At 44.0% G+C, this 27,982-nt stretch overlaps 1 protein-coding gene across 2 annotated transcripts in view; it reads right to left on the bottom strand.

Annotated features, from left to right (window-relative positions):
- The window catches only part of syt7b (synaptotagmin VIIb), a 189,760-nt gene that overhangs the window by 12,870 nt on the left and 148,908 nt on the right, over positions 1–27,982 (bottom strand). For both annotated transcript variants that reach the window (XM_022669486.2, XM_049465809.1), the window contains one exon: positions 2,264–2,384. In XM_022669486.2, coding sequence (XP_022525207.1) covers positions 2,264–2,384 — 121 coding nt within the window. The remainder of the gene's footprint in view (positions 1–2,263; positions 2,385–27,982) is intronic.

Here is a 27,982-nt window from a genome sequence, read left to right as displayed (position 1 = left end):
ATACAAACTTTGTGTGTATTCATACTGTACAATATGAAAGATTAAGATCAAGCAAGATCAAGATGCTTAGGAAGGAAGATGTTGGGAACGCTATCTGTACATTTAGGGGTAAGACTCCTTTAAAACAAGTCACAAAACAAAGCAGCCAATCAGAACAGAGGTCATTTGCATATACCAGAATGTGCATGTACACAGTGACACTACCCCACTTTCACACCACCTGTCTTGTTCTGGTAATGCTCCTCTGTCTGTGAAGCAGTGATGGGTCAGATTCACCACATTCCTGAAATCTGGGCCCTAATCTGAGCTTTAACTTCAGTTCAGAGAGCAGAGCTCCAGGTCTCAGCCCTGCGGCGCCCTGTCAGAGTGGAAGCACCATCATTAGGCTTCATCAGAGGCTGTTTTTTTACAGGAAAAATGCCCTGCCACCCACATAATGACAGGCAGTCCCCCATAGCTGCGCGATCCAGCTCTAATTACTGTCCTCTTGCTGAAACCCGAGAGTGTGTGAGCGATGGCAGTGTAGGAGAGAGCCACACACACCCCATATTTACCAAAACGCCTGCTCACAACTTAAAGCCCTCAAAACACAATGCTGAACTCCAGGGTGAAGAGGAGGATATAATATGAGGGGGATGGACTGAACTGGGTTGACTAGAAGAATACACACACACACACACACACACACACACACACACACACACACACACACACACACACAAAATCACACACTCAGACACACTCACATATGTTTTTTTCTTTATACCATGTCGAACATGGGGCTATACTGTCAGGGTTACAGCAAGGGATGAGAGGGTGGAGGTAGGTGGAAGAAAAACAAACTGGCTGGACTGTAGCCATGGTTATTATTGTTAAAAAAAAAAAACATTTTCGTTAACTGAAACTAATAGAAGCTGTTATTAAAAGAAAAAAAAACAGTAACTAACTGGAACTAACTAAAACAAGCTGAAATTACAGATACAATACCCTTCGTTTTTGTGTTTGTTCATTTATTTATAAGCGCTTATAATTCCACTCCAGCAGTTTTCCAGCTGGCGATGTTGTGTCAAAATCCTGCTTGAGAAGGAAAGTCGGATTCTGCGGGGAGTCGGATTTCGGCTCAACAGCGGTAGCACGCGGCACCTCGCAACCCGTGACATTACTTCTTGTTTACAGTGCTCGCACTAGCCACAAAATAACTACAGAAAACACTGAGGAAGCTGCAGAAGGTTCACCACTGTTCCATGTCTTCGCCATTTGTGGACAATGGCTCTCACTGTGGTTCGCTGGATTCCCAAAGCTTTGGAAATGGCTTTATAACCCTTTTCAGACTGATAGATCTCAGTTACCTTCTTTCTCAATTGTTCCTGAATTTCTTTGGATCTCGGCATGATGTGTGGCTTTTAAGAATCTTTTGGTGGACTTCTCTTTGTCAGGCAGGTCCTACTTAAGTTATGTCTTGATTGAGAACAGGTGTGGCAATAATCAGGCCTGGGTGTGGCTACAGACAGTGTACTCAGGTGTCAGAAACCACAGTGACGGTATGTTTTAACAAGGGGCCAATCACTTTTTCACACAGGGCCATGTAAGTTCAGATTTTTTTTCTCCCTAATAATAAACACCTTTATTTAAAAATAGCATTTTGTGTTTACCTGTGTTGTATTTAAATTGGTTTGATGTTCCGAAACATTTAAGTTAGACAAACATGCAAAAAATCAGAAAATCAGGAAGGGGGCAAACATTTTTTTACTCCGCTGTATACACAGGAAACACACACACAGACTGGCTACAGCTGGGATGGTAACGAGGGGGCGGAGTAACAAATGAGACAGGAGGAGAAAACATGTGAATGGAAAAGAACAGGGGAGCACACGGGGAGACGGGAGCATGTGAGAAAGGAGACAGAGCGGGACGAGAGTGTGACACTGAGAGACTAGGAACATCTGGGGAAGAAAACAAGGAGGTGGATAACAAACAACCACAGGTAAGAACATTGCTGGCAGGGCGGGAAAGGCAGAGACAAGACAAAGACAGACTAACAATACACCTATATGTACTGTAGAACATATTTTTCTAATTACATTTAAATATTGTTTCTTATTTACCCAGTTTCTGTGTGCTCCATCACACTGGAACAGGGTAAATCTGGACTCATTGCTATAGAGACCAATCTTCAAAAAACTGAAACCATTTTTGCTAGTTTCTTAAAGCTACACCGCTGTTTACACCCACACACACACACACACACACTTTAACCTCATACCATCAGCATGTCGCTGGTGACGGAGTTGGCGAGGTCAGAGACAGAGGAGTTGGCGTCTGTCCGGCGGCCCTCGTCTGGAGTCTGGCCTTTGGGGCTGCTGCCGGGTTTGTTCCCAATTGCTCTGCAGGAGAAATAGATGGAGGCATTATCAGTTCTGAACAATGTAGTTCAATTTCTTCATCCATAACTCAAGACAAATAATCTGCTACTGAAACACGAACAACATTTAAAACTGCTTATAAAAACGAGACTATTTTGGGAATGGAGGCCATGTTTCACACTGCTATGGTTTTATGGTTTATGGAGTCCCAGCACATATAACCGCACCACATATAACCCCAGCATATATGACCCCAAAACATATGACCGCACCACATATAACCCCAGCACATATAACCTCAAAACATACGACCGCACCACATATAACCCCAGCACATATAACCTCAAAACATACGACCGCACCACATATAACCCCAGCACATATAACCCCAAAACATACGACCGCACCACATATAACCCCAGCACATATAACCCCAAAACATATGACCGCACCACATATAACCCCAGCACATATAACCCCAAAACATACGACCGCACCACATATAACCCCAGCACATATAACCTCAAAATATACGACCGCACCACATATAACCCCAAAACAAACGACCCCAGCACATATAACCCCAGCATATACAACCCCAAAACATAGGACCCCAGAACATATAACCCTAGCACATATAATCCCAAAACATATGATCCCAGCACATATAACCCCAAAACATACGATCCCAGCACATATAACCCCAAAACATACGACCCCAGCACATATAACCCCAAAACATACGATCCCAGCAAATATAACCCCAAAACATACGACCCCAGCACATATAACCCTAGCACATATAACCCCAAAACATATGACCCCAGTACATATAACCCCAGCACATATAACCCCAACATGTATAAACCTAAAACCTACGACCCCAGAACATATAACCCCAGCACATGTAACACCAGCACATATAATCCCAGCACATATTACCTCAGCACATACGACCCCAGCACATATAACCTCAGCCCATACGACCCCAGAACATATGAGCCCAGCACATATGAACCTAGCACATACGACCCCAGCACATACGACCCCAGAACATACGACCCCAGAACATATGAGCCCAGCACATATAACCCCAGCACGTATAACCCCAGCATGTATAACATAACCCCAGCATGTTTAACTCCAGCATGTAAAAACCTAAAATTTATGACCCCAGAACATATAACCCAGCACATACAACACCAGCACATATAATCCCAGCACATATAACGTCAGCACCTATAATGCCAGGACATATAACCACAGGACAAAGGGACCCCAGCCCAAATAACCCCAGCACATAGAACACCAGCACACATAACCCTAGCATATATGACCCCAGCACATATCACCCCAGCATATTTAACGCCAGCTCAAATAACCCCAGCACATACAACCCCAGCACAAATAACCCCAGCACATACGACCCAAGAACACATAATCCCAGTACATATAATGCCAGCACATATAACCAAAGGACATATGACCCCAGCACACATAATCCCAGGACATATAATGCCAGCACATTTAACCAAAGGATATATAACGTCAGCACATATAACCAAAGGACATATGACCCCAGCACGTACAACCCCAGCACATCTAACGCCAGCATATATAACCCCAGCACACATAACCCCAGCACATATAACCCCAGCACATATTACCCCAGCACATATAACCCCAGCACATATAACCCCAGCACATATAACCCCAGCACATATAACCCCAGCACATCTAACGCCAGCATATATAACCCCAGCACATATAACCCCAGCACATATAACCCCAGCACATACGATCTAAGCACATACGATCTAAGCACACATAATCCCAGCACATATAATGCCAGCACATTTAAACACAGGACATACGACCCCAGCACATATGACCCCAGCACAGACAGTGCCTTGCAAAAGTATTCGGCCCCCTTGAACTTTTCAAACTTTTGCCACATTTCAGGCTTCAAACATAAATATATGAAACTGTAATTTTGTGGGACACAATCGTAAAGTGGAACGAAATTTATTGGATATTTTAAACTTTTTTTAAAAATTAATAACAGAATAGTACGGTGTGCAATATTATTCGTACACCTGTATAGTGCACCTGTGTGGTAGATGTCCAATAAAAAAAAATCTACATTAAGTGTTTATTACAAACTGTACACTCCAGTTTAATGCGATAATGTTTAATATATCTCTGCTCACACTTTAGCTGCAGTAATGCGGAGCTGCCAGAGGGGGGTGACGGATGCCTGGCTTTCACATGTTTTCCCAGAGGGAGAAAACCAGTGAAAAAAAACGAGAATATGGGCTGTTGGCACGGCAACCATCTGCAAGAAAGCATTTCTACCTGGCATGGGGGGGAACTCTGCGATGGGCGCCTCACACACACACACACACACACACACACACACTGAGACAGCAGTCATTCTGGTAGAACCATGTTCAATTCTGTGCTGAAAGTAGTTTCATCAGAGGATCTTGGAAGAGCAATTTCCTGTGGGATAATGATGATGAGGATGACACGCTCCGGCCCGCCGCGGTCAGTGTGACCAGCTGCTGGAGAAACCCTCAGAAAAACATCTCCCTCACCTCCTGCCTGACGGAGAACACCATCCAACACCGCCATCTACTCCTTTACCACCCTCGACTCTACAGGAGCATTACCTTCAGTAGAGCACATGGTAGCATTCATATATACAGTAACTGCTGTCAGTCTGTATCACAGTGCCTCAGCAGGTTCTTGGCCGGTACGTTATAGAAGGTTGTTCATTGTGAACAGCTGAGAAATCAAGCCAAAGCTTTGAGGGATTTCAGGCTCCCAGCTACCCACAATACTCTGTGCATGTTTTTTTTTTTTTATAATAATAACTAAAATGTATTGCTGAGAAAATACAGACAGGTCAAGAGAAGGAACCTGGTGACCTTACCAGTCTGTTCCATGAAACAAAGACAATATATAAAAAATAGTGTGTATTATAATGTTTAAATGTAAAATATTTCTATAAATCATGTGTATATTTACAGTATATCACAAACGCAATACAATTTTTTAAAAATTTTATATCTTTTCATGAGGCAACTGTCAGACACTGCACTCTGCACTTTACTAAAGACTCCACTTCATTACCCAGCATTCACCCACACTGAATTTTCCACACTCCACTGATCACGTGACACCATGGCGTTCTCGCTCTCTGAGCTACTGATCGTTTTCACCTGTTCTCCCCTCTATAAATGCCCCTCACCTGTTTTTAGCCGACCTGCCGTTTCTCGTATTTTGCCTTGTCCAGGTTATTGTTTAACTACTTACTGATCTATTTTGTATTTTTTGACTCCTCCCTTGCCTTCCCTGTTTGTCTTGCTGGATCTCTCATGTATGGCCCCGGTTTGCGTGACTACTCTCTATGGTATGTTGTTTATATTTGCTGCCATTTGGTTATTGCCCCTGCCTGCCCCTCACTATTCTTTTAAGCCAAGTCCCTTTTGTCAATATATTTTGTGATTTGTATCTGTGAGTGTCTGTCTTGTGACTGGCCTGTGTGAAAGCAAGGCTGAAGGTATGTTACTTTGAAACAATGTAAAGTAGTCAGTGTTTAGCTTGTATAACAGTGTGCATTTGCTGTGCCCTCAAAATATTTCAACACACAGCCATTAATGTCTAAACCGCTGGAGTTGCAAAAAAAAAGGTGTGAATGGGGAGCAGGGCTGTTAAATTTGGTGATTTCGGTTCAATTCTCTCATACTGGACACTCATATGGATATTCAACCTCATGGCAAATAACTCTCTTAGGATGTGAGAAAGGGAAGTGTTGCTCCAGAAAGAAGATTGCTAACACCTTGAAACTGAGATACAGCACAATGGCCAAGGCAATACTGCATGTTTCTAGGATGGGAACAGACCCCTGTTCGACCAAAGAAGTTGACCAAAGAGGTTCGACCAAAGAAGTTGAGTCCACATGTTAAGCATAATATTCAGAGATTGGCTTTAAACAATAAACATTGCGGCAGACCATACACCACACACACACTACATCAACTCTGTCTGCATAGCATTGTCCTAGAAGCAGCCTCTTCTAAAGCTGATGCACAAGAAAGCCCATAAACTGTCCTGGAACCATGTGCTTCCGTGCTGCTGTAGTCTGTAGCTCTGTGCTGCTGTGGTCTGTAGCTCTGTGAGTCTGTGCTGCTGTGGTCTGTAGCTCTGTGAGTCTGTGCTGCTGTGGTCTGTAGCTCTGTGAGTCTGTGCTGTTGTGGTCTGTAGCTCTGTGATTCTGTGCTGCTGTGGTCTGTAGCTCTGTGAGTCTGTGCTGCTGTGGTCTGTAGCTCTGTGAGTCTGTGCTGTTGTGGTCTGTAGCTCTGTGATTCTGTGCTGCTGTGGTCTGTAGCTCTGTGAGTCTGTGCTGCTGTGGTCTGTAGCTCTGTGAGTCTGTGCTGCTATGGTCTGTAGCTCTGTGCTGTTGTGGTCTGTAGCTCTGTGAGTCTGTGCTGCTGTGGTCTGTCGCTCTGTGAGTCTGTGCTGCTGTGGTCTGTCGCTCTGTGAGTCTGTGCTGCTGTGGTCTGTAGCTCTGTGCTGTTGTGGTCTGTCGCTCTGTGAGTCTGTGCTGCTGTGGTCTGTCGCTCTGTGAGTCTGTGCTGCTGTGGTCTGTAGCTCTGTGCTGCTGTGGTCTGAGGAGTGTGTGCAGTATTCCTGTTTGACTGAGATATGCATATTTAAATGTGTGCCTCCAGTCACTCAGTAATGTGCTTCTACAGTATCAATTATGAAATATCCAGCATTTCCTCCATAAGCAGTGCTGAGCTGGAGGAGCGAGGGAGGGCAGTGCTTTTCTCTCTGTGCTGCTAAATCCTGCTTTATTTCTGGCTAAAGCACAAAGTTTCAATCACATTCCTGCCTCCAAATCTGCATCGCGAAAAATCTGTTTTGCATGGAAATAAAAAGCGGCGCATGAATAAAACACAAATCTTCCTGCTGCTCTTTGTTCGGCGGCGAGGTCAGCGAGTGACCGCTGCTGTATCTTTCTCACGGGGTGAAAGTATGATTATGCAATCGTGCCATTTTCAAAAGCCAAAGCTACCTTTGGTGATGATATGAGCCTTAAGTGACCTGTCGCTGCGTCCACGCCGGAACAGCGCTGGATCGAGCAGCAGTGCACTAAACACAGTGTCAGGGGAAGAAGACGGTTAAAGTCTGCTTTAAATGAGATACTCAGGCTTATCAGGATTTCTATCGCAGGGTCATTTACTTTAACTGTGTGGAACAATGTTTTACAGCTAAATGGAAAATTGGGGCTGATGTTTTTAAAATGCTTTTTTCCCATTTATATCAAAGTTGGAACACTGTTGAAACGTTCACTTCTCCTGCAACACAAATGATTTTTCACAAATATTGATAATATGCAGTGGTATAAAAGCGATTGGGCACCCCTGGTCATTTTCATGATTTTCCTTTATAAATCATTGGTTGTTCAGATCAGCAATTTCAGTTAAATATATCATATAGCAGATGAACACAGTGATATTTGAGAAGTGAAATTAACTTTATAGGATTTACATTCGGTGTGTAAAATTATAAAAAAAAAATTAGGCAGGTGCATAAATTTAGGCACCCTAACAAAAAATTACATCAATATTTAGTAGATCCTCCTTTTGCAGAAATAACAGCCTATAAACTCTTCCTATTGCTTCCAATGAGAGTCTGGCTTCTGGTTGAAGGTGTTTTGGATAATTTTTCTTTACTAATCATCTCCAGCCCAGTCAGGTTTGATTCAGGTTTCTGATCATGAACAGCTGCTTTAAATCACACCACAGATTTCAATAATATTCAGGTCTGGGGTCTGAGATGATAATTGTTGTACTTGTTCCTCTGCATGAATACTTTAGTAGGATTTGAGCAGAGTTTAGTGTTTAGAGTTTGTCTTATTGAAGTGTTCAGCCCCAACGCAACTTCAACTTTAACTTTCTCACTGATTCTTGAACATTGTTCTGATGAAACTGTTGATATAATGACTAAAGTCCATGTCAATAGCAACTTCAACAAGATTCCCAGTACCTGCACTGATCATACAGCCCCACAGCATGATAGAAACACCAAGTGTTTGTCTTTGAATCCTTTTCTCCGCCATGCATACCCTCCTCCAAATAACTCAATTTTAGTTTCCACAGGGCTGATAGTAGGTGCAGGTGAATTATGGGAGTTGGAGTGAGGGCTGATAGTGGGAGCAGGTGAATTATGGGAGTTGGAGTGAGAGCTGATAGTGGGTGCAGGTGAATTATGGGAGTTGGAGTGAGGGCTGATAGTGTGTGCAGGGGAATTATGGGAGTTGGAGTCAGGTATCATAATGGGTGCAGGTGAAATGTGACACTGTTCTAAGAGACAGGATACACACAAACACACTATCATTATCCCATCAATACAATCACCTCAACACTGTTACTCAACACCTCAAATGTGTGTGAGTGTGCATGTGTTTATGAATGAGAATGTGTGTTGTTGCGTGTGTGAGTAAGTGAATGAGTGAGTGAGTATGTGTGTATCAGTGGTTGTGTGTGTGTGTGTTTACTGTGGTCTCTGCAGGTTAATTAGCCCTGACCTATGAGATTGTGAGTGTGTTTACATACAGAAACATAACATGACCCAGAGCAGCTTTAATGTGTGTGTTTATGCAATGTGTGCTGTGTGTGCGTGTGCTTGTTCATGCATAAGTATGTTTGTGTGTGTGTGTGTGTTAGCATGCCCTGCTCTGTTAACTATGGTTAAACAGTGTCTCAGGCATCAGCCAGTGTATTCATAACCACCTGCACTTCACCATTAATATCTTTCACCCATTTTGATCAAGGCATTCAGCTACTTTAAGTGTTAACCGTTGCTAACACAGATGTGCAAATGCACATACACAGCTTGACTAGACCTGGGAGTTAGGAACTGCCAAAAGAATATAATCTCTGGGGCAGATAAACAGTTCAAATGATGAATTTTCAATGGAATCGTCTTCTATTTTATGTTTAAACTCAATCTGGGTCAGAAAGTTCTATTGCTTCAAAATTAGGCTCTATGTGTAATGCCAGAGGTGCCAAACAAAAGCAGAATTAACCGTTTCCCAACATAATAATGACCCCAATAACACCTCCAAGATGACAAGCTAAGCAAACTGAAGGTAAAAGTGATGGACTGGCCATTATGTTTCCAGACTTAAACCCCATTGAGCACCTGTGGGACATCCTCAAGCAGAAGATGCCTATAACATCCACCAACTCTGTAATGTGGATTCCAGTGGCAACATGTGAAGCTCTAATGAACTCCATGCCCAAGATGGTTAGATAATGCTAGATAATAATGGTGGTCTCACGGAATATTAACAGTTGGGCACAATATAGAGATGTTTAGTGTGTTTACCGTATTTTTTGCATTGTAAGGTGCACTTGAAAATAGCAAAAATCACCTCATAATCCGGTGCACCTTATGTATGAATTTTAACAGTCAGGCATTATACAGGAGTTTCAGTTTAGCACTATTAGCATTGGCCACTAATCGTGCTAAGCGCTAGCTCTTTCGCCGTTCAGAGGTAATTATCGTTGGCCTGTAGTCTGCTGCTAATCCCGGCTTTACTTAACTTAGCTCAACTTTACAGGAGGAAAAGAAAAAACATGGCAAGATCCCTGTTCCTTACTCTTGTCACATAGTGTGCCCTTAATCCGGTGCGAAAAATACAGTATACATTAATGTCAGTGTGTTGAGTTATTTTCAGAGGACAGTAAATCTATACTGCTATACAAGCTGTACACTGACTACTCTAACTTATATCCAGGTTTCTTTTTTATAGTGTTTCCCATCAAACGATATAATAACATTTTTGCAGAAATACATAACCACACATCAGTGCTCATACACAGCGCAGGGAGCTGGGGGAGAAAATGGGGGTGAGAAAGGAAGGAAAAGGTGACAGATGAGTGGGGGAGTGATGGAGAGAGAGAATGGAGAAAAGAGGTTAAATTATGTGACGGCAATATAGACAAGAGGAGAGAGAGAGAGAAAAGAGAGAGAGAAAAGAGAGAGAGAGAGAGAGAGAGAGACAGAACAGAAAAGGGGAAGATTAATGAGTCAAGGCAGTCCGGGAGCAATGGAAGGGGCTGAAAGGGGAGGAATGAAGGGAAAGAAGAAGGAGTGTGAGGGATGAGAGTGACACTGCAGGGGCGTGTTTATACATCCACGCATGAGTCACAGTGCTGGAACTGGCGGTACATGTCTGTGACTGAACGTGTGAAGCGGTGGAGTCAGCCAGTTTATGATGGATTATTCTCAGCTGGACCAGTAAGGCCAGAGCTTCCTCAGAGAATATGCTCTCAGACACTCTGTCAGCTGATGCTCCTGTAAGATTCAGTCGTCTCTTTCAGTTTAGTGTAGGACTAGGTTTGTTATATATAGGAATGTCTGTCACCCATCCAGTGGATTGTGGTATTTCGGCCTATTGTTTTGCAGTGCTCTTCAGGATCTCCATACATTCGGTCTGTTGCCCTACCGCTCCAATACATGACCTAGATGTGCAATGGAGCTCCATCACTCCAACTCATCAAATGATTTTGACTGGCACGTTCGTATCTTAACAGCGTGGCGCTTTTGTGCGTCTCAGCAAAGGAAACTGACCTGCGTGTTCACGCTGTGAAGGTACGCCAGCAGCTCACTTAAGGAAACAATGAATGTTATTTTATTATTTATTTTGTTTACTGTTATATTAAAAGTCGGTTTTACACCGGTTTTCTACAGCACGTCTGTGTGTGAGTATCAAGCGGGGGTGTACATGTGCATCAAGCTACATGACTGTTGTCGTGGTTTTAATCAGTCAGTATGGTTTTAATCCGTATAGGCATAGGCATAAATATATTCCTAATCTCTGATGGTATTTTAAGTGGGGGGTGGTTTGGGGGGGCATGCAAGGCCTTAAAAAAGACTGCTGACAGTACATAAGATAGCAACGAACATCCTGACATGCCTTGTGCAGGGTGTACCATGCTCTGCATTGTCTTGCTGAAATAAGCAGAACTTTTTACCCAGAAAAAGACGTTGCTTGCACGATGGCATATGTAGATTTCAGCATAAATGGAGCTTCACAGATGTGTAGGTTACCCATTCCATGGGCACTAACACACCCCCATAACATCAGAGATGCTGCTTTTGAACTTTACGCTGCTAACAATGCGGACAGTCCTTTTCCTCTTTAGCTCGTAGCTCGGAGGACACGACTTCCATGATCTCAACAACCAATGTGAAAGGTCGACTCATCAGACCACAGGTCCCTTTTTCCATTTTTCCAGTCCGTCTCAGATGAGCTGGGGCTCAGAGAAGCCAGCGGCATTTCTAGGTGATGTTGATATCTGACGTTTAATTTGCATGGCAAAATTTTAACTTGCACTTGTAGATAGAGCGACAAACAGTGTTCACTGATGATGGTTTTCTGAAGTCTTCCAGAGCCCATGTGGTAATTATTTTTTGTTACAGGATGATCGACAATCAGTCTCGATGATATGGGTCAGGTGCATCATTATACAGAAGTTTCAGTTTAGTTCTCCGGCACAGAGACTGGAGCAGCATTAGCATAAGCCGCTAACCGTGCTAAGCACTAGCTCTTTCGGCATTCAGGGGTGAGTAGTATCGGCCTGTAGCCTGCTGCTAACTCCCAGCTAGCACTGCTGGAGCAGCAATAGCATCAGCTGCTAACCGCGCTAGCTCTTTTGCAGTTCAGTGGTGAGTATATCAGACTGGAAGTCTGCGCGTTTACTATTTTAAAACAAGCTATGTGAAACGAACTAGCTAATATCGTCGGAGTTTACCAGAAGACTCAGGGTTTCTCAGTGTAGCGCTGTCGGATGGCATTCACCTGCGAATTTAGCCGCTAATGCTAAAGCTGCTGCACCCAGCTTTAGTGGAAATCTGGAAATCTAAACCTGCTGAAAAAAGGAAGGGCTTTACTCACCCTATTAAACAGTTTTCAGGAGAGAAATTTGTGTAGAATAACATCCAGTGCTCGTTTGATCTTGTCTTTCTAGTGTATTCAATTAAATATAGGTTGTAAAGGATTTGCATCAATGTATTCTGTTTTTATTTATGTTTTACACAAAGTCCCAACTTTGGAATTGGGGTTGTAAATTCCTCATGCGAAAATTTATTTCAAATGTTTCCAGTGGAGATTCAAATGCGCTTAAGGATGTCCAATTGATTGTTCATTACTCCAGTTTCTCCAGCACAATATTCAGTTGTGCTTCATAAAATCATCCCAAAGATCATTTCATTGAAACTCCATCAATCAAAATCACTACAGAAGTGCTCAGTGGAGCTTAGTTTGTCCAACTCATCAGAAATGTGTTCAATTGAGCTTAATTTCTTCACAGTCCACTGCTTTGCATCCCCCTGGCTGAGGTTTGGCACTGCGCATGCTGATCAAAGGCTTATGCGTGTGCTGCTAGTGTTTCTGTGGAGATTACACGCCTGTGTGCATGCAATTTAGCACCTGTGTCTGAAATGCTGTGCCTTAAATACGAATTAAAAAGAGATTATGGACCATTTTGAACCAATAGGACCTATTTTCCAGACTAAAATGCATTTGCACTGGAAATTCATCATTGAATTTTTCTTATTTTATTTTAAAACTTTCAATTTTGACACTTTTCATAGCATTCTTACTCTACAATGAACATATTTATACTGTAGAACCTGTATGCAGCATGTTACTGTAGATATGCAAAGTCTCCTGGTTAAAATTGAGTAGAATTGAGTGGTAAATTGGTCAATTTAGTTACTTTCAAGCATCATTAGATACTTGTTTTAGTATAATTCAGACAGAATCTTCAAATCCTTTATAACTGTATATAGATACAAAAAGCTATAGCATAGGGTGACCAAACGTCCGTATTTCCCTGGACATGTCCGTATTTGACATCCTGTCCCTGGCGTCCCGGGTTTTTTTTTCAGAAAGTGAGGAAATGTCCTGGTTTTCAAATTACCTTCATTGGACCAGAGAGCAGTAGGCAGCGTGACTGTCAGCGTGGAGCCCTCCCTCCCCCCCCTTCCGGTGCAGTCTCACAGTAAAAGCACACACACAACGCTTCACCCCTCAAACCACTCAAACCGCTAGCTAATGTCATCCTGGTTTACCGGAACACTCAGGGAACACAGAGAAATCTGTGTAGATTAACATTTAGCGCTTGTCTGACTTTAAAAGAAATACAGGTATGTTTACTTAGCTTAGCTTAGTTAGCTAGTCCCCCCCCTCTTCACACCCCAGCGGCAAGACCTATTGAGTTAAAATGGAAACATGGCAACACCCCTGTTCCTTACTAGTTTTGCATAATGCACCTTAAAATCCAGGGTATATGAAAACAGACCAGAAAATAGACATTCATTGATAGTGTGCCTTATAGTGCTAAAAAGATGGTATTTACTGTCAGCAAGTTCCTATGATTCTAACAGTGATTTTTTTTTTTTATACAGTGTGGATCCAAACAGGAGATCTGGGGAATCACCTGCTCAGATTCTAGCTCCACCCACTTCAGCCTTCTCGTCTCGGAGCTGTCTCTGTATCAGGTCACTGTTACAAAAATGGAAAAGTAGAGGAATAATCCACCAACTGAGGAGAAGAATACTGTGCCATGTACTGAAGCTCAAACACCAATTAGAATTTAAAAATCTGACAGTGTAATCTCACACTCGCTTCCAGCTCTCCATTTCATCTGTTCCCACGGATTAACTGCACACTGTTACCTGGCTTTCCTCATTCACTGCTTTAATGCTCAGCAGGAAGTGTGCTGTAGAGTAAGACGCGGTAATGAAGTGAAAAACAGAAATTAGGAGATAAAAAATCCTCACGCAGAGAAAAGAGCAGAAAATAAGCATCCCTGTGATCTTCTGAGGCTAGACTACATCTCTTACAGATACTATTAAAGACACTGTAAAAGAGAAGATGAGAATGGGCAGGGTCAACACGATTCAAATATGCATCTGATTACGTGACTGAGATAATGATAGAGAACTGATAAACGTTCAGCATCTCCGTGTGGAGAAATAGAGAAGATGCTCCTTAAGACCAGATCAAGACATCCTGCTGTGCTAAAACTGTTGCAAAAACGACAATATACACACACTTGTGACCTCATCACAACAATTCAAATTCTATATTAATGCAGCCCTGTTTGAAACCCAGTCAGTTAGTGAGCTGATTTACGCCCACTAGAAATTAAATGTTCTAAGGGTGGGGCCATTGGGTGGGTTACATCAGCTCACAGACGCCCTGTGCTGTGGACATCACCCTTTTAGTGATGTGGGGAGAGAGCGCCATCTACCCACTTGGAGGGAGCAGGGCCAATTTTGCTCCCTCTGCGCGCCGGCAGCTTGAAAAGCATGGCTATTTAATGGTGTACTGCATGTACTGAGCGTGTCCTTCTGAAGGTCAGAGATGTGACCTTGAGGCAGAGAGCGGTGCAGAATCGCCCGTTAGGGTCTGTAATTGGACTGTTTGTCCACAAATGTAATTAAATTCTGGATTGAAATGGGATCAGATATAATTGGCAGCGAACCAATCATCTTCTTTCTGCAGACCCCCCCCCCCCAACCAAACCACACAGAGGATAAATAAAGCTAAGAACCAGCAGTTACGTAATTCCACCACCTCCGAGGATTCCCTCCTCTCAGCGTGTGTGTGTGTGAGTGTGTGTGTGTGTGAGAGCATGTGTGTGTCTGTAAGTGTGTGTGTGTCTGTGAGAGTGTGTGTAATGATGTGTTAAGAGAGTGTATGAGAGAGTGCATGTGTCTGTGAGAGTGTCTGTTTGTAGGTGTGTGTGTCAGAGCGTGTTTGAGAGCCTGGGTGAGTGTGTGTGTGAGAGTGTTTGTGTCTGTGAGAGTGTGTGTGTGTCTGTGAGAGAGTATGTGTGAGTGTGTGTCTGTGAGAGTGTGTGTGTGTGTGTCTGTGAGAGTGTGTGTGTGTCTGTGAGAGTGTGTGTCAGTGTGTGTCTGTGAGAGTGTGTGTGTGTGTCTGTGAGAGTGTGTGTGTGTGTGAGAGTGTGTGTCAGTGTGTGTCTGTGAGAGTGTGTGTGTGTGTCTGTGAGAGTGTGTGTGTGTGTGAGAGTGTGTGTCAGTGTGTGTCTGTGAGAGTGTGTGTGTGTGTCTGTGAGAGTGTGTGTGTGTGTCTGTGAGAGTGTGTGTCTGTGAGAGTGTGTGTCAGTGTGTGTCTGTGAGAGTGTGTGTGTGTGTCTGTGAGAGTGTGTGTCAGTGTGTGTCTGTGAGAGTGTGTGTGTGTGTCTGTGAGAGTGTGTGTGTGTGTGAGAGTGTGTGTCAGTGTGTGTCTGTGAGAGTGTGTGTGTGTGTCTGTGAGAGTGTGTGTGTGTGTGAGAGTGTGTGTCAGTGTGTGTCTGTGAGAGTGTGTGTGTGTGTCTGTGAGAGTGTGTGTGTGTGTCTGTGAGAGTGTGTGTCTGTGAGAGTGTGTGTCAGTGTGTGTCTGTGAGAGTGTGTGTGTGTGTCTGTGAGAGTGTGTGTCAGTGTGTGTCTGTGAGAGTGTGTGTGTGTGTCTGTGAGAGTGTGTGTGTGTGTCTGTGAGAGTGTGTGTCAGTGTGTGTCTGTGAGAGTGTGTGTGTGTGTCTGTGAGAGTGTGTGTGTGTGTGTCTGTGAGAGTGTGTGTCAGTGTGTGTCTGTGAGAGTGTGTGTGTGTGTCTGTGAGAGTGTGTGTTGGTGTGTGTTTGTTAAAATGTGAGTGTGTAGGTTATTGTTTGAATTTGTATGTCTGTGAGAGAGTGTGTGTGTGTGTGTCTGAGAGTGTGTGTCAGTGTGTGTCTGTGAGAGTGTGTGTGTGTGTCTGTGAGAGTGTGTGTGTGTGTCTGTGAGAGTGTGTGTGAGTGTGTTTGAGTGTGAGTGTGTGTCTGTGTGTGTTTGTGTCTGTGAGAGTGTGTGTGAGTGTGTGTGTGTCTGTGAGAGTATGTGTGTGAGTGGTTGTGTCTGTGAGAGTGTGTGTGAGAGTGTGTGTGTCTGTGAGAGTGTGTGTGTGTGTCTGTGAGAGTGTGTGTGTGAGTGGTTGTGTCTGTGATAGTGTGTGTGTGTGTCTGTGAGAGTGTGTGTGTGAGTGGTTGTGTCTGTGATAGTGTGTGTGTGTCTGTGAGAGTGTGTGTGTGTGTGTGTCTGTGAGAGTATGTGTGTGAGTGTGTGTCTGTGAGAGTATGTGTGTGAGTGGTTGTGTCTGTGATAGTGTGTGTGTTTGTGTCTGTGAGAGTATGTGTGTGAGTGGTTGTGTCTGTGAGAGTGTGTGTGTTTGTGTCTGTGAGAGTATGTGTGTGAGTGGTTGTGTCTGTGAGAGTGTGTGTGTTTGTGTCTGTGAGAGTATGTGTGTGAGTGGTTGTGTCTGTGAGAGTGTGTGTGAGTGTGTTTGTGTCTGTGAGAGTATGTGTGTGAGTGGTTGTATCTGTGAGAGTGTGTGTGTGTGTCTGTGAGAGTATGTGTGTGAGTGGTTGTGTCTGTGATAGTGTGTGTGTTTGTGTCTGTGAGAGTATGTGTGTGAGTGGTTGTGTCTGTGAGAGTGTGTGTGTGTGTCTGTGAGAGTATGTGTGTGAGTGGTTGTGTCTGTGATAGTGTGTGTGTTTGTGTCTGTGAGAGTATGTGTGTGAGTGGTTGTGTCTGTGAGAGTGTGTGTGTGTGTCTGTGAGAGTATGTGTGTGAGTGTGTGTCTGTGAGAGTATGTGTGTGTGTCTGTGAGAGTATGTGTGTGAGTGGTTGTGTCTGTGAGTGTGTGTGTGTGTGTTAGAGTGTGTCTGTGAGAGTGTGTAAGAGTGTGTGTGTCTGTGAGAGTGTGTGTGTGTGTCTGTGAGAGTATGTGTGTGAGTGGTTGTGTCTGTGAGAGTGTGTGTGTGTGTGTTAGAGTGTGTCTGTGAGAGTGTGTAAGAGTGTGTGTCAGTGTGTCTGTGAGAGTGTGTGTGTGTCTGTGAGAGTATGTGTGAGTGTGTGTCTGTGAGAGTGTGTTTGAGTGTGTGTGTGTGTCTGTGTGTGTGTGAGTGGTTGTCTCTGTGAGAGTGTGTGTCTGTGAGAGAGAGTGTGTATGCGTGTGTGAGAGAGTGTGTGTAAGAGTGTGTGTGTCTGTGAGAGAGTGTGTGTGAGTGTTTGTGTCTGTGAGAGTGTATGAGTGGTTGTGTCTGTGAGAGTGTGTAAGAGTGTGTGTCTGTGAGAGAGTGTGTGTGTGAGAGTGTTTGTGTCTGTATGAGAGTGTGTGTCTGTGTGTGTGTGTGTGTGTGTGGTTTGTGTGTGTGTGTGTAAATGGCAGTGGAAAGTAATTGAATAGGAATTAAAGTGAGCGGTGGGGTGGCAGGTGTCCAGCTAACTAACAGTGATGTGTGATCGAATGTGAAGCCGAGCGGTGGCTGCTGTGGTGGCGGCAGCAGCGGCGGCGGCAGTGGCGGTGGCGGTGGCAGTGACGGTGGTGGCGGCGGCACGCTGCTCTGATATCCATATAATCTTCAGGTTGGGACTATTTTTAGGAGCTGTTTCTCAAACCGCCTCACACAGAAATACAGCACACAGGTTTCTCCAGCCTCCAGACGTCTGACACATTCATACTGATTATTGTGAATTTCATCATGTGTCACTATTACATCCAGAACAAGAGTGTTTGACTGATTTGGATGATATATAGAATATGTAAAACTGCATTACAGTTTTTCTCAAATGTTTAAACACATTTCTAGAAACTTGGCTCAGTTTCTCAAAACTCTAAACACAAACTGAAAATGATTAACTACTTTGTTGAAACTCTACAAATCTCTAGCAAAACTGATTCCTTCCACCAAAACAGCACACAGCTATTTATATGCTTATCTCTTGCAGAGCATCAAATACACACTGACAAGATAAATTCAGAGCACTGTTATCAGAAGTATTTGGTTATGTTTTTGACTTCATGAGGCCACTGTACAAATCCAAATGCATACAAGTGCATGGAAATATGTTGAATTTCTGTTCTTTATATTTATTTGGTGCGGTGTAGGACCCCCCATATAGCATTTACAGTACTACATGTATATGCAACACAAATGTAAGCCGTTTTTACTGTATGTGTAACGCTGTGTGAAGGACGGACGAGGAGAGCGGACGCAAATGCAAGTACTATATTTATTAAAGAACAGAAAACAAAGCACAAACCAAACAGAAACTCAGAGAAATGAAACCAAATAACAGACAGAATTAACACAGCCGTGACAGACATATAAACGCACAAGAACCGACAAACTAACACTAACGACAGAGACGCTTAAATACACACACAAGGCGGGAAAGAGAACAGGTAACACCTGGGGACAGACTAATGAGGGGCGGAGCTACAAATGGACACAGGTGAGTGGAAAAACACCAGGGAAGAAACAGAAGCCGGGTCATGTGAGAATAACATAGACATGAGAATAGACAGAAAACAGGCAAAAGATGTGACAGTATGTAGTAAGGTTGCTGTAACTTTTACTTATGTAAATACAATGAGAAACATGAGGAGGAAAATCAGTTCACATACAAAGAGGTAGTGAAAATGTATTTATTATTTATGTATCTCAAGGTTAGTGGTTCTTAGGTGTCCAAGGTGTACTAAATGATGCAATTTGTGTTTAGCGATTTGTAAAGCTGTGATTAGAATGATATTTGAGTGAGAATTGTGTTTAGAGTTTTGCAGTTTGGAGTCACAATGTTGACACATGAGCTTCGTGTTTTTGGATTTGTGTGCATAGCTCCACATTTTGTGTGTATACAATGTGGAAAAACTGTAATCTTTATGTACACTGCTCAAAAAAATAAAGGGAACACTCAAATGACACAATATAACTCCAAGTAAATCAAACTTCTGTGAAATTAAACTGTCCACTTAGGAAGCAACACTGATTGACAATCAATTTCACCTGCTGTTGTGCAAATGGAATAGACAACAGGTGGAAATTATTGGCAATTAGCAAGACACACTCAATAAAGGAGTGGTTCTGCAGGTGGGGACCACAGACCACTTCTCAGAACCTATGCTGTCTGGCTGATGTTTTGGTCAGTTTTGAATGTTGGTGGTGCTTTCACACTCGTGGTAGCATGAGACGGACTCTACAACCCACACAAGTGGCTCAGGTAGTGCAGCTCATCCAGGATGGCACATCAATGCGAGCTGTGGCAAGAAGGTTTGCTGTGTCTGTCAGCGTAGTGTCCAGAGGCTGGAGGCGCTACCAGGGGACAGGCCAGTACACCAGGAGACGTGGAGGAGGCCGTAGGAGGGCAACAACCCAGCAGCAGGACCGCTACCTCCGCCTTTGTGCAAGAAGGAACAGGAGGAGCACTGCCAGAGCCCTGCAAAATGACCTCCAGCAGGCCACAAACGTGCATGTGTCTGCACAAACGGTTAGAAACCGACTCCATGAGGATGGTATAAGGGCCCGACGTCCACAGATGGGGGTTGTGCTCACAGCCCAACACCGTGCAGGACGCTTGGCATTTGCCAGAGAACACCAGGATTGGCAAATTCGCCACTGGCTCCTTGTGCTCTTCACAGATGAAAGCAGGTTCACACTGAGCACATGACAGACGTGACAGAGTCTGGAGACGCCGTGGAGAGCGGTCTGCTGCCTGCAACATCCTTCAGCATGACCGGTTTGGCAGTGGGTCAGTAATGGTGTGGGGTGGCATTTCTTTGGAGGGCCGCACAGCCCTCCATGTGCTCACCAGAGGTAGCCTGACTGCCATTAGGTACCGAGATGAGATCCTCAGACCCCTTGTGAGACCATATGCTGGTGCGGTTGGCCCTGGGTTCCTCCTAATGCAGGACAATGCTAGACCTCATGTGGCTGGAGTGTGTCAGCAGTTCCTGCAAGATGAAGGCATTGAAGCTATGGACTGGCCCGCCCGTTCCCCAGACCTGAATCCGATTGAGCACATCTGGGACATCATGTCTCGCTCCATCCACCAACGTCACGTTGCATCACAGACTGTCCAGGAGTTGGCGGATGCTTTAGTCCAGGTCTGGGAGGAGATCCCTCAGGAGACCATCCGCCACCTCATCAGGAGCATGCCCAGGCGTTGTAGGGAGGTCATACAGGCACGTGTAGGCCACACACAATACTGAGCCTCGTTTGTCCTTGTTTTAAGGACATTACATTAAAGTTGGATCAGCCTGTAGTGTGTTTTTTCACTTTAATTTTGTGTGTGGCTCCAAATCCAGGCCTCCATTGGTTAATAAATTTGATTTCCATTGATGATTTTTGTGTGATTTTGTTGTCAGCACATTCAACTTTGTACAGAACAAAGTATTCAATGAGAATATTTCATTCATTCAGATCTAGGATGTGTTATTTGAGTGTTCCCTTTATTTTTTTGAGCAGTGTATATATAGCTGAAAAATGGGTCAGTTCCAAAACCACAAAACTGTTACATCACAGTCTTGCCTTATTTAGATATGAAAAGGTTTCTTTTATATTGGAGCTCCACAAAGAAAAATGTATCTGTATCCATATTTAATACAGTTGAGCATTGAAATACTCAATACTGCGTTCTATTTCCCCTTTAAAACTTTCAAACTGTATTAAAACCACTGTATAAAAGAAGTTTTGCACCCATGCAATTAACCTTTTGAGCTGCCACTGCTTCTGGAAATAAAAGTTTCGACCTCACGGAGATCCACTAAAGCCAGCACATTTCTCGTGGGCCTGTGAGAGTGCTGTGCTATTGGCCAGAGTGCGGCGAAATGGCTTTTAAACCTCCAGAAACATCACCCCAATCTATACATCTCCCTCAAAAGGGTGAAGCCCACACACTGCTTTAGAAACACCTCGCTGAGAACCAGCGTCTCACAGCCTCCATCAGCTTCACAGCACCAGAAAAGAGTTCAGTCTTCAACCCGGAGACTCGCCACCTTCACTCCCTCTCAAACCTCCCGTCCTACACCATCTCAAACTTCAGCTCTCATGCTGAGCGCTCTCCTATACCTCCACTCTGCAGATCGCCGGTGCTCCTGAAAAACGGAGGGAAATAAGGAAAGGATCGAAGGCCATAAGTCTGTCCAGTGTGATGTTCTGGTCGTTTATGTCCTCTACAGTGGAGATGAGCACCCGGCGTATTACTAGCTGAGGTATATACTAGTGGTTCCAATGCGATGTGATGCTGATTTTTAGAAGAATAAATGCCTCTACACTGCAAAAAATCCATTGGCAAAAACTAGACAAAATATAAGCAAATTAAGACAAATATATGTATATTAAGCAAACAAAATCTGCCAATGGGGTAAGCAAAATGTTCTTAGTAAGATTTCTTACAAAAAGCAATGGTAAAATTTCAAAATGAGTGAAGTAACACCTAAATCAAGCAAAAAAGTCACTGTTTTTGGACACAAAAGAGTTCAAACTACTTAAAATAAGGTACAATGATAAAGAAAATTATCCCTAAAATAAGCATAATAATCTAACACTTACAATCGAATGCTTAGTAAGACAAAAAGTCTTATCAGAGAAAAAAAAAAGATTTATCGCCTTAAATTTAGAGAATTTTACTTGCTAAGATTTGTTTTTTTGCAGTGTAAGTATTATATCATAAAATACAGTGGTAAAAAGTTTGGGCACCATGATTTTTCTTTATAAATCATTGGTTGTTGGATCTGCAATTTCAGTTAAATATATCAAATAGCAGAAGAACACAGTAATATCTGAGAAGTGAAATAAAGTTTATAGGATTTACAGAAAGTGTACAATAATTATTTAAACAAAATAAGGCAGGTGCATAAATTTGGGCAACAACCCCAACATAAAAATTACATCAATAATTAGTAGATTCGCCTTTTGCAGAAATAACAGCCTCTAAACTCTTCCTATAGCTTCCAATGAGAGTCTGGCTTCTGGTTGAAGGTATTTTGGATCATTCTTCTTTATAAATCATCTCCAGTTCAGTCAGGTTTGATGGTTTCTGATCATGAACAGCCCCCTTTAAATCACACCACAGATTTTAATAATATTCAGGTCTGGGGTCTGAGATGATCATTCCAGAACGTTGTACTTGTTCCTCTGCATGAATGCTTTAGTAGATGTTGAGCAGTGTTTAGTGTTTAGGGTCGTTGTCTTGTTAAAGTATCCAGCCCGGGCGCTTTAACTTTAACTTTCAACTTTCACTGATGTTTGAACATTGTTCTTAAGAATCTGCTGATATTGACTAAAATCCATGCGACCCTCAATTTTAACAAGATTCCCAGTACCTGCACTGATCACACAGCCCCCCAGCATGATGAACCACCACAAACATTTACTGTGGGGAGCAGAAAAGTGTTTGTTTTGGAATGCTATGTTCTTTTTTCTCCATGCATAAATAACCCACCCTCCAAATAACTAAATTTTATTTTCATCAGTCCACAGCACCTTATTTCAAAATGAAGCTGTGCTTTAGCTTTAGCATACCTCAAGCGACTCTGTTTGTGGCGTGTGCTCAGAAAAGGCTTCTTCTGCATTTCTCTCCCACACAGCCTCTCCTTGTGTAAAGTGCGCTGAACAGTGAATAGCTGAACGATGCATCTGCAGCAAGATGTGGAGCAGGTCTGTGGGTTGACTATTACTGTTCTCACCATCCTTCTCCTCTGTTTATCTGAGATTTTTCTTGTTCTGCCACTTCAGGTCTTAACTAGAACTGTGCCTGTGGTTCTTTTATTTCCTCACTCTGTTCCTCACAGTGGAATCTGACAGCTGCAATCTCTGAGATTATGAGCTTTTTGTATCCTTCCTCTAAACCATGATGTTGAATAAATGTTGTTTTCCAGTCATTTGAGAGTTGTGTTTTGAGGCTCCCATGTTGCCACTCTTAAGAGAAGATGCAAAGAGGAGAAAAACCTGCAATTGGCTGCTTAACCCTTTCTTATATTTGGATTCACCAGTCTGTGTGTCAATGTCAAGGGTCAATGAGCTTACCAAACAAATTTTGAGTTCCTAATTTAGTTTAAAGAATTATTGCACAATTTCTGTAAATCCTATAAACTTCATTTCACCTCTCAAATGTCACTGTGTTCATCTGCTATATGATATATTTAACTGAAATGATTTATAAAGGATAAAGTTATGTTAAGTTATGTTAAAGGAAATATTACTTGCTCTGCCCTGATGAGGACTCCGCTGTGGGCCACTGGTCTCCAGCAGCTTCTCCCGTACTTTATATCCCAGAAGACTGAGAGATCTGCTGGCTTTTACTTGCATGAGTCTGACCCTGCAGCAATAAATACACTTCCATGTTCCAGTCAGCTTAACACACAGTGACCCAGCACACACTGGAGAACAGCCAAACACTCAGAGGCAAACTGGCAACCTCTGAGCATTCATCACACCACTGTTCCTCTACAGACGTTCAGCGTGTTCTACACAACCAGGAGTAAGACTGGCTAATTAACAGCATAACTTTGCATGCGTAAACTCTGGAGGCACTGAGTCCATGCTTGGGGAAGCTGCAGGCATTAATATACAGTACCTGCCACAGTTTGGACACAACTAATCTCACTCTGTGTATTTTATCTTTTTTATGATTTTTTACATTGTAAATCTAATATTGAAGACTATTTTAAAGTTATAATGAGACTCATGCTGTATTATTCTGCAAATAAAAAGTGTTAAAAAAACTGAATATGTTTTATATTTTAGATTCTTCTAAGTATCACATTTATCTTTGAGGACAGATCTACACACTCTTGGTATTTTAATCTCAGTGTCTTCATGAGGGAGAGTCACTTGGAATAGTTTTCTCAGCGTCTTGAAGAAGTTTCTGGAGGTTATGAACAATAGTTGCTGCTCATCCCAAATCACCTCAAATTACCATCTCAGTTCATCTGATTTAGATCAGGGGATTAATGTGGAGAACTAACACTTTGTTTACTATTTACTACACGATATTGTGTGCGGGAGTTTGCTGAAGGTATTTTGTGTGAAGTGTGCAGTAGTGTGTTATAGTGAGTGTGCTAGCCAGGGGTGTGGCTATTGCTTTTTCAGAAGGATTAAGCACCTCTAAAACATGTCCCAGTGTGCGGGAGTCTGTTAGTGAGTGTGAGGGAGTGTGTTGGGGTATTCATGTGTGAGTTTGCAGGAGTGTGTTGGGTATTCATGTGTGAGTGTGCGGGTGTGTGTTGGGTATTCATGTGTGAGTGTGCGGGAGTCTGTTAGTGAGTGTTTGGGAGTGTGTTGAGGTATTTTGTGTAAGAGTGTGCGGGAGTCTGTTAGTGAGTGTGCGGGAGTGTATGAGTGCGGGAGTGTGTTAGTGAGTGTGCAGGAGTGTGTTGAGGTATTTTGTGTAAGAGTGTGCGGCAGTGTGTTAGTGAGTGTTCGGGAGTGTGTTGAGGTATTTTGTGTAAGATTGTGCGGGAGTGTGTTAGTGAGTGTGCAGGAGTGTGTTGGGTATTCATGTGTGAGAGTGTGCGGGAGTCTGTTAGTGAGTGTGCGGGAGTGTGTTGAGGTATTTTGTGTAAGAGTGTGCGGGAGTGTGTTGAGGTATTTTGTGTGAGCTTGTGCGGGAGTCTGTTAGTGAGTGTGCCGGAGTGTGTTGAGGTATTTTGTGTAAGAGTGTGCGGGAGTGTGTTAGAGAGTGTGCGTGAGTGTGTTAGTGAGTGTTCGAGAGTGTGTTGACTTGAGGTATTTTGTGTAAGAGTGTGCCGGAATGTGTTAGTGAGTGTGCGGGAGTGTATTGAGGTATTTTGTGTGAGAATGTGCAGGAGTCTGTTAGTAAGTGTGCGGGAGTGTGTTGAGGAATTTTGTGTAAGAGTGTGCGGGAGTGTGTTAGTGAGTGTGCGGGAGTGTGTTGAGGTATTTTGTGTGAGAGTGTGCGGGAGTCTGTAAGTGAGTGTGCGGGAGTCTGTAAGTGAGTGTGCGGGAGTCTGTAAGTGAATGTGCGGGAGTGTGTTAGTGAGTGTTCAGGAGTCTGTTAGTGAGTGTGCAGGAGTGTTTTGAGGTATTTTGTGTAAGAGTGTGCGGGAGTGTGTTAGTGAGTGTGCGGGAGTGTGTTGAGGTATTTTGTGTAAGAGTGTGCGGGAGTGTGTTAGTGAGTGTGCGGGAGTCTGTTAGTGAGTGTGCGGGAGTGTGTTGAGGTATTTTGTGTAAGAGTGTGCGGGAGGCTGTTAGTGAGTGTGCGGGAGTGTGTTGAGGTATTTTGTGTAAGAGTGTGCGGGAGTTTGTTAGTGAGTGTGCGGGAGTGTGTTGAGGTATTTTGTGTGAGAGTGTGCGGAAGTGTGTTAGTGAGTGTGCGGGAGTGTGTTGAGGTATTTTGTGTGAGAGTGTGCGGGAGTGTGTTAGTGAGTGTGCGGGAGTGTGTTGGGGAATTTATGCCCCTGTGCTGCTGGGTTTGGAAGGGCAGCAGTGGGATGAGTGCTGTGCTGTCACGCTTGGCCAGCATTTATTTCCATATCAGAGAAATAAAGATACTGTGCCCCAGACAGTCTGTGTGTATGTGTGTAAGTGTGTAGTTTGTGTATGAGTGAGACTGTGTGTGAGAGAGTGTGTAGTTTGTGTATGAGTGAGACTGTGTGTGAGAGAGTGTGTATATGTGTGTGTGTTTCTGACAGTGACTTAAGCTGTCCGTCTCAGTGATGTGCTCACACCTCACACAGACACACAGCACAGCGACCCTGGTAACAATGATACAGCGCAAGAAAGAGGGAGAGCGTGAGAGATCGGATTTCTTAGTGCGCCTATACCGTATGCGACAGGGCCTGGCCAATCACACAGGACTCCGCTGGCACCATCACGCCAGACCGCTCTCCATGGTGCCGATGTCTGACCAGCACCGCCGACAACCACATACAGCTGGCACCCACTGACCAGGATACCAATGGGAAACAATCAGCCCATGAGATTTGGGACGTGTTTGAGTCAGGAGTCCCTGTTTCTCTCCTCGGACTGAAAATCTGGATGTATCCTGTGTCTACGGAGATGTCCACCATGTGTTAACTGCCCAGGTCTGCCTAGAAAACAGCCGGAAAGACTGGACTGTCAAGATTGGCCTTCCCTGGGAAGTTCTCAGTCCCCATCGTGGTCGGGTGGGATTACCCTGAGTTTGAGGATGAACTCTGGTATTCCTCGAGGTGTAGACCCAAACCACATCCTATGCCATGGCCGCCAGCAGTTGCTCCGGGAGCAGCGAGGCTGGCTCCAAAGGTGAGCCACACAACCCATATAGGAACTTTGCACAAGGGCAGAAGAGGGCTTTCAACATTCGCAAGGTGAACGATGAGCCACAGGGAAACCAGACCCCTAGCCTCCCTTCTTTGTACTACAGTGGCCTACAGTGTGGTGGACATAAACGGCAAGAGAATCGAGCAGCATCTGGTTCCCCATTGACACATAGATGCGGTAAGGCACCTGGCCCAATGGGTGGACACCTTGCGGCTGAAAACTCTTTGGCCCATATCCAACAGAGGTTCTACTGGCCGAGCATCAGGTGAAAAACCCCTGTTGTCGCTGCCCCACGTGTCAGCTCACCAACCCTTACAAGCCACATCTGACCCCTCTTATCCTGCTCCTCATTATAGAAACCCCATTAAAACGGATCAGAATGGACATAGGATCATAGGGGTGTTGTCAAAGTCCCCCTGAGGCCGCAATACATCCTGGTCACGGTTGATTACGCCACGTGTACTCCTGAAAGGCTGACCACATCCATTTGGCACCCCCAGGCCTATGGCCTTGTCAACAGGTTTGACCAAATGCTCAAAAAAGATTCTGAAGTGGCTGATCAGGGAAGACCGACGTGTTTGGGTCCTCCTCCTCCATCATGTGCTCTTCATGGTGCATGAAGTGCCCCACGGGTTTCTTGTATTTTGAGCACAATCATGCTGTTTCCAAAGCCTGATGGCTCCTGGCACTTCTCTAATAACTTCTGCTAGGTATCCCCATTAGATTTTTACTCCATGCACTGAGTGGACAACTTAATTGACCATCTAGGTCAGGCCTGGTTCATTTCCACCCTCGACCTGATGAAAGGATTCTATATAGTGTTACCCTTCGGCTTCACATGGCCCCGGCCATATTCCAGCGGCTGATGAACATCATCCTGACACCCCACCACACTTACTCTACAGCGTACCTGGATAACATCAGCAATTAACTCAGAGACCTCCACCACATTGACCAGGTCCTCACAGCCATCCACCAAGCCGGACTCATTACCAACCCAAAAACATGCTACATAGGACAATCAGAAGCACACTTTCCAAGCCACCGGATCAGGTACGGGCTGCTCCTGCTGCAACAACAAAGCAAAATCCCAAATATATTCCCAAATCCCAAAATAAAGATGGACATCTGGGCATTCCTGGGAAAAGGCCATGCTGAATTGGATGCAGTGGAACACTGCAGAACAGGCTGCATTCATGTTTTAGAATCCAGACTTCAACAGGCCTTTTGTTCTGCACACGAACTCCTCCGAAAGATCTCCGAACTCCTCCGGCTAAGATTTGACCTGGCTTGGCTAACGTGGATGCGGACGCTCTCTTTCAGGTGCCTCCCAAGGACAATCAGGTGGACTGCCCAACGCACAGAACACTGCTGTTACCATCACGCAGGACCGCTATCTGTGGTTCCAAACTCAGATCAGCACCCCAAATCATGTGAGGCACAGACAGG

The sequence above is a fragment of the Astyanax mexicanus genome, chromosome 16, assembly GCF_023375975.1.
Source record: "Astyanax mexicanus isolate ESR-SI-001 chromosome 16, AstMex3_surface, whole genome shotgun sequence".
NCBI lineage: Eukaryota > Metazoa > Chordata > Actinopteri > Characiformes > Acestrorhamphidae > Astyanax > Astyanax mexicanus.
Note: the sequence above shows the minus strand (reverse complement) of the source record. Positions and strands in the feature narration are given on the sequence as shown.